Genomic DNA, 7,465 nt, shown 5'->3' on the forward strand with positions numbered 1-7,465 from the left:
ATCTCATGAAGTAAAATAAAACTCTAAAAACTACAGTTTACTTTCAGATTCAGTCACACTTGATGCTCTATGAAAATATGACAATGACAAGCGTTTTATCTTATTGATCACTAATCCACATTGACTGATCAAGGCTCACGGTCTGTTCTGCAGCCGCTGTCCACTCAGCACTACAGGAGCTGACAGACAGCTGCGGTCCAAACGTAAACATAGACTCCCATTTTTTCCAGAAAGGAATTGTGAATGTATATTTATATATTCAGACAATTTTAGTTATCGTATTGCAGTTATAAAATAACAAAAGAAAAGCGTAGTAGAAAACTTTTAGGGGCCCCTCTCCCCACTTGGGCCCTAGGTAGTCAGGCCCGCTCCCCACCCCCAACGGCGACGCCCCTGACAATAACGATATTACTTCAGAGAATGAAGCTGTTATTGTTCTTTCTGTGTTCAGTATTAGTGAGTTTTGTGTTTATCAAATGTGTCAGATTTATCCATGGCCGTGGGAAGTAGGGGTGCTGAGGGTCCTGCAGCACCCACTGTTGGAAAAGGCATCACACAATTTTTTCTGGATTCATAAATAAGTTGAAACAAATACATTAATTAACACAATAAATCAGTTTTATATTTCATTGTATTATTTTCTGAAAATGTAATGCCTGAGGAAGATTTGAGAAATAACTATAGCAATTTTAAATAATTGTTCATTTTAAAATAACCCGATGCCTGGGCCCTGTGTGTGTGCCTGCTTAAAAACTGAATGTATTTGGATAAGTTCTGTTCAATGCGCTTTACTGCCTTTTGGGCCTGTTTTACCAGGTCTGGCTTGTATGCTCTTTGCTGTACAACAGGGCCTGGAAGTTGCAATTTGTGAATTTGTAATGACAAGTTCTCTTGAAAGCTTGTATTCAAACCAGATAAATACAAATAAAATGTATGTGCGCTATAGCCTCAGTTGCATAAGTAACCTAAATGTAAAAAGAAAAAAAAAATGCACCTCTTGCTACAGCAAACCCAACACACCCAACTTAAAGCCACTTCCCAGGGCCATGGATTTCTCTCATAATTTTAAATAAAATGTCACGTTTGAAGTTGAAAAACTAAAACAACTTCCGGTTTTATTTTGTAAGGGTCAGGCGGAAGTGTAGAGAGTGATGTCGTCACCGTGACAGCTCGGAGCTGAGGCAGGAGTTTGAGGACTCTCTCCATAACTTCTGGAAGTTTGAGTCGAGGACTGAAGTTCCTCTCATCGTGAGTCCAGACTCAGATACCGATCCGTGAAGTCTCTGAAGCAGCACGAGCTGTCCGGTGAGTCCGGGTCTTTGGATTGACAGGGTTTTGAACGGGTCCAGGACGGAGACATTGAGTTCCGGATTGGCTAACCTGTTAGCAGTTAGCTTAGCGGCTCTCTGAGCTGACAGAGTCGGAACTTTGATCGACTCTCTCCTCGGTGTCTGGCTTCGATTAATCGGTCTGTCGCGACACTTCTCCCGTCACTCACTGATCTCTAATCGATTAATCGATCCCCGAGAGGAGCCAGAATGCCCGCAGACACCATTGGGAACTTTAACCTCTTACACCGGACCTGTAAGTTGGTGGTCCTGCTCTGCCTGCTCCACATCGCCGTCACCGTGGTTTTCTACGTCCGCTCCATGGACGTCCGGGTCTCCTTCGTGCAGAACCAGCAGACCCAGAACCTTGCCACGCAACGGAACCAGGCCTACAAGTCCGTCACGTCGAAGAACCAGACCAGGACAGAGTCCATCCTCAATACTGAACCTCAGGAGGCCGAGTCCCCGAAGGTGCCGGACCAGGAACCCTCGGAGTCCCGGACCGAGCAGAAACCAGAAGAGAAGTCGGAGGTGAAGAAGCTGGAGAAGTGCCCCGAGACGTCCCCCCTACTTGGTAAGAACCGGGGTACCGAGGGGGCTCTGTGGGACACCAGGACTACATACAGGTCTGCAGTCCTCCTCAGGGGGTCTGTGGACCCTTTAACACACACACCTAAAGAAACACCAGAGAGAGAGAGAGAGAGAGAGAGACAGACACAGAGAGAGAGAGAGAGAGAGACAGAGAGAGAGAGAGACAGAGAGAGAGAGACACACACAGAGAGAGAGAGAGAGAGAGAGAGAGAGAGAGACACAGAGAGAGAGAGAGAGACACAGAGAGAGAGAGAGACAGAGAGAGAGAGAGAGAGAGAGAGACAGAGAGAGAGACAGAGAGAGAGAGAGAGAGACAGAGAGAGACAGAGACACAGAGAGAGAGAGAGGACTGTAAATTACTGTATAGGACTATAGAGGACTTTATAGGACTGTAGAGGACTATAGACGACTGTATAGGACTGTATTGGACTGCAAAGGACTGTAGGACTGTAGAGGACTGTATAGGACTGTATAGGACTATAAAGCACTTTAGAGGAATGTAGAGGACTATAGAGGACTATAGAAGACTATACAGGATTGTATAGAACTGGAGGACTGTAAAGGACTGTAGGACTGTAAAGCACTGTAGAGGAATGTATAGAACTATAGAGGACTCTAGGAATGTAGAACTTTACAGGACTGTATAGGACTGTAGAGGAATGTATTGGACTGTATAAGACTATAGAGGACTGTAGGACTGTAGAGGGCTGTAGAGGACGGTATAAGACTATAGGGCTGTATAGGACTTTAGAGGACTGTAGAGGACTGTAGAGGACTGTAGAGGACTGTAGAGGACTGTATAAGACTATAGAGGACTGTAGAGGAATGTAGAGGAATATATATGGCTGTAGAGAAATGATGAGGACTGTAGAGGACTGTAAAGGACTAGAGGAATGTATAGGACTGTATAGGACTGTAGAGGACTGTAGAGGACTGTAGAGGAATGTATAGGACTGTAGAGGACTGCATAGGACTTTAGAGGGCTGTAGAGGACTGTATAGGACTGTATAGGACGTTATAGGACTGTAGAGGACTGTAGAGGACTTTATAGGACTGTAGAGGACTGTAGAGGACTTTATAGGACTGTAGAGGACTGTATAGGACTTTATAGGACTGTAGAGGACTGTAGAGGACTTTATAGGACTGTAGAGGACTGTAGAGGACTGTATAGGACTGTAGAGGACTGTATAAGACTATAGGACTGTATAGGACTGTATAGGACTGTAGAGGACTATAGAGATATTGATCACGTCCTGTTCTCTGATCGATTATTAGTCCTGATGTGGTTCAGCAGATCGAGACTGGTCCTGAGGCTCAGACCACGTTCCTGTCCTCACACAGAGGAGCTCATTGAATCCACAACAAGACTCTGACATGTGACTCCAGACGGACCTCAAGTGTTTCAATGAAACTGAGGACATTTAGTGAACCTTCAGACTAAGGTCTAAGACTCAGAGGGGGACCGGCTGTCAGTGGGTTGACTTAAAGGTCCTGTGAGGGTTTTCAGACGCTTTCAATCACACTGAGGTTTTTAATGACCCACAACGAGATCGCCACAGAGGACAGTTTCCTCTGCAGACTCGAAGAGAGGGTTCAGATCTCTGTCCACAGGAAGCAGGCCAACAGGACCAGATCATCAAAGATACCATTGTGACTCCTTCCACAAACCTGTCTAACTTCTCCACCTTCTCCCTGATCACCTGTGAAGGTAAACCTTACAGCAGCAGTCTTTAAAGGAACTCTATTCAAACAGAGGGACTGGTCTGTAAACACACCATGATCTCTGTGATCAGGTGTAATACACTACCTGAGCCAACACCTGGGACAAGTGTATTCAGAGCTCAGAGGAACTCATGCAGTCTGAGCGAGCACTTCTAAGCAGGTTAAAGTTTCACAGTGAGGGGGGGCTGCCTGCAGGTATTTACCTTCACCCCCCTCAGCAGGTGGGACAGGACTGACAGACCAGGAGCAAGTTCAACCACATACCTCAGCTCATCTGTAACACAGACTCTTATAAGGTGCAGGAGGAAAACCTGCTCCTCCTTCACACCTGGACTTCAGTACAGCTGACACAGAGCACACCTCTGATTCTTCTCACCTGAAGCTCTCCTCAGGAGGAGGCTGAGGGCCAGCAGCATAACTAAGAGCTGGTCCAAGCCTGAGCAAGGACACACTTCCTTTAACAGGCAGAAACCTCCAGCAGGACCAGACTCATGTTAGACACACATCTGCTGAGACCGTGTCAGAGAGAGGGATAGAGGGAGATGAAGAGAGAGAGAAAGATGATAGTGGGGAGACGGATAGTAGTAGTTGTAGCAGCTGGAGTCTGGCACGTCCACAGCAGCAGGAACCTACGAGACAAGGGAGCTCAGGGACTCCAGAAAGGTCTAAGTCATGTGTACATGTATTTGAAGGGTTTTGGTTGACCCTCTTTAGGCTCTGCAGAGACAGTGTTTGTGTTGGCTCTCTGACCTGAGCTGACCCAGGATCAGTGTGTGTGACTTTGATGATCAGGAGGTTTATTATCAGTCTGATGGAGTCCATGTGTACTCAGCTGTGCCCCCCGCAGCTCCTCTGGTGATAACACGCCTGCTCTCAGGACCAGGACTCTCTTTAAAGGGAACACTAGTCCTGACTGTTCAGACCTCAGACTGGTCTCAGACTAGTCTCAGACCTTCAGACTGATCAGGACTTCAGAAAAAGACACTTTACCTCTGAATATTTTAATATGATGTTATAATAAGAACAGACGAGGGAGACGCTCAGAGATCTGACTGTGTGAGGAGGACCCTGAACGCAACACAGCTGGCATCAACTCAGCGTGTTCTGGTTTAACCACATACACATAAACACACACACACACACACACACACACACCCTCTCTCTCATGGTCAGACAGATGAGGAACAACCTCTAAACCTGAGAAGTCTTTGAGTGATAGGTCTGGGTCTGAGGTTTGGGTCTGTCCTCGTCGTGTTTAAGGTGCGCCTCTCCTCCCCTTCCCGTCTCCTGCTCCTCAGTCTGACTGTGATGTGTGTGTGTGTGTCTCCTCAGTGGGTCCTCTGCGTGTGGAGTTTACCACCCCGGTGGATCTGGAGAAGTTAAAGAAGGATAACCCCGCCCTGCAGCCGGGCGGGCGCTTCAGACCCGCAGACTGCGTGGCGGTGGCGAAGGTGGCCTTCATCATCCCCTTCAGGAAGAGAGACGAGCACCTCAAGTTCTGGCTGTTCTACCTGCACCCCATCCTGCAGAGGCAGCAGCTCGACTACGGCATCTACGTCATCAACCAGGTACGCTCTGATGTCACGGTGATGTCATCACAACACTCAGGAAGGCTCTAATGAAGGCCAGCAGATGCATTATGGGTAGTGTGAACATATGTAGGGGGGGGGGTGAAGTGTTGGAATCCTCGTGATGAAAGCTCAGGGTGAGTCATTGAGACCGGCTTGGAGAGGTCCTGGAAACATCCTGGAGCCATTAAATCCTTTCACACACACAGGGCTGTGTGTGTGTGTGCATATGTATGTGTGTGTGTGTGTGTGTGTGTGCGTCTGTGCATGTGTGTCTGTGTGCGTGTGTGTGTCTAACAGCACAGAGAGGTGGATGTTGTTTTTAACGACTCAGACTTTTGAACTGCTTTTCTTCTGCTGTTGTTTGTTTGTGACTCACAGTTCTTCTTCTTCTCTCTCTTGTGCGTGTCCTTCCTCCTCCTCCTCCTCCTCCTCTTCTTCCTCCTCCTCCTCTGTTACTACAGCCCATAGTTTCCTCCTCACTCCTCCCTCACTTACTCACACCGCCTCCCCCCTCCTCCTCCTCCCTCTGCATGTCAGGCACTTCTGACCATTGGCTGTGGTTGCTGGAGATGCTGGCCACGCCCCCTGCTTGGTCTCGGCCAATAGCAACATGTGTTGTCAGAGGGGGCTGCTCTGGTAAATCAGGCTTCTTCTTCTTCCTCTTCTTCTTCTGTGTTTCGATCTACTTTCTCTGTGAAACTGGGTTTATATGTTGAGACCTGAAACATCTGTTCCTCCACTGACGGGAACCCTGTCTGATTCAGTAAACACACACACACACACACACACACACACACACACACACACACACACACACACACACAAACACACACACACACACACACTCTCTGCAGGCTGGCACACAGATTCAGTCCTTAACACCTCCACAGGGAAGACTTCAGCTGTTAGAACATGAGAATGTTTAAGCCCCGCCCACAGCGTGATCATGTGACCTCAGTCATTGGATGAAGAATAAATGAAGCCAGCTGTTGTCAGGTCTTAATGATCAGCGTTTACTGCTCCATGTAGAGAGGCTTTAAAAGCACATGTTTAGTCGTATGACCTCTGACCTCCCTGCTCTCAGGCTGCTGCAGTATAAGCTCAGTGCTCACCTGGTCCACAGGTGAATGATGTTTGAATCTTTGATAAGAACACAGTGTTCATAGTTTAACATGTCGAGGCAGGGCTCTGTCAGCCCCGCAGGTAATACACAGATCACACCTGAGATCTCAGCCCCGGTGTCACCTAGCAACCTGTACCTGCAGACAATACCTGCTAGAGAAACCTGAGGAGAGACCAGATCTGTCTGCCTGTCTGTCAGGTTTAGTAACAGACTGGTCTATGACAAGCCGGTTAATCAGTGATGACCATGGCTGAGTCAGTCTGACCCTGGAACAAACACTTGTTCAGGGACTCTATCATCAGTCATTATTTATTTAATCACATCAGTTATTTCATAACATCCTGAATGAGAAACAGACTCAGGTGGGACACTTCAGACACAAACTGCCAAGGTGTCCTCTGTTTCATTATGTTTGACTCTCAGTTTGACTCTCAGTTTGACTCTCAGTTTAACTCTCAGTTTAACTCTTTAACTCTCAGTTTAACTCTTTGTTTAACTCTTTGTTTAACTCTTTGTTTAACTCTCTGTTTAACTCTTTGTTTAACTCTTTGTTTAACTCTTTGTTTAACTCTTTGTTTAACTCTCTGTTTAACTCTTTGTTTAACTCTCTGTTTAACTCTTTGTTTAACTCTTTGTTTAACTCTTTGTTTAACTCTCTGTTTAACTCTTTGTTTAACTCTCAGTTTAACTCTCAGTTTAACTCTTAGTTTAACTCTTTGTTTAACTCTTTAACTCTCTGTTTAACTCTTTGTTTAACTCTCTGTTTGACTCTCTGTTTAACTCTTTGTTTAACTCTTTAACTCTCTGTTTAACTCTTAGTTTAACTCTTTAACTCTCTGTTTAACTGTCTGTTTAACTCTCAGTTTAACTCTCAGTTTAACTCTCAGTTTAACTCTCAGTTTAACTCTCAGTTTAACTCTCTGTTTAACTCTTTGTTTAACTCTCTGTTTAACTCTGTTCAACTCTTTGTTTAACTCTTTGTTTAACTCTTTGTTTAACTCTTTGTTTAACTCTCTGTTTAACTCTCTGTTTAACTCTTTGTTTAACTCTCTGTTTAACTCTCAGTTTAACTCTCTGTTTAACTCTGTTTGACTCTCTGTTTAACTCTCTGTTTAACTCTTTGTTTAACT

At 45.8% G+C, this 7,465-nt stretch overlaps 1 protein-coding gene across 1 annotated transcript in view; it reads left to right on the forward strand.

Annotated features, from left to right (window-relative positions):
* The first annotated feature begins 1,128 nt into the window (after nucleotides 1–1,128).
* Nucleotides 1,129–7,465, forward strand: part of LOC117817679 (transforming growth factor-beta-induced protein ig-h3-like) — a 21,284-nt gene continuing 14,947 nt past the window's right edge. The window contains exons 1-2 of the mRNA XM_034690431.1: nucleotides 1,129–1,902; nucleotides 4,974–5,209. Of these exons, the coding sequence (XP_034546322.1) occupies nucleotides 1,539–1,902; nucleotides 4,974–5,209 (600 nt within the window). The 5' untranslated portion in view covers nucleotides 1,129–1,538. The remainder of the gene's footprint in view (nucleotides 1,903–4,973; nucleotides 5,210–7,465) is intronic.

Source organism: Notolabrus celidotus, chromosome 8 (assembly GCF_009762535.1).
Source record: "Notolabrus celidotus isolate fNotCel1 chromosome 8, fNotCel1.pri, whole genome shotgun sequence".
Taxonomy (NCBI): Eukaryota; Metazoa; Chordata; class Actinopteri; order Labriformes; family Labridae; genus Notolabrus; species Notolabrus celidotus.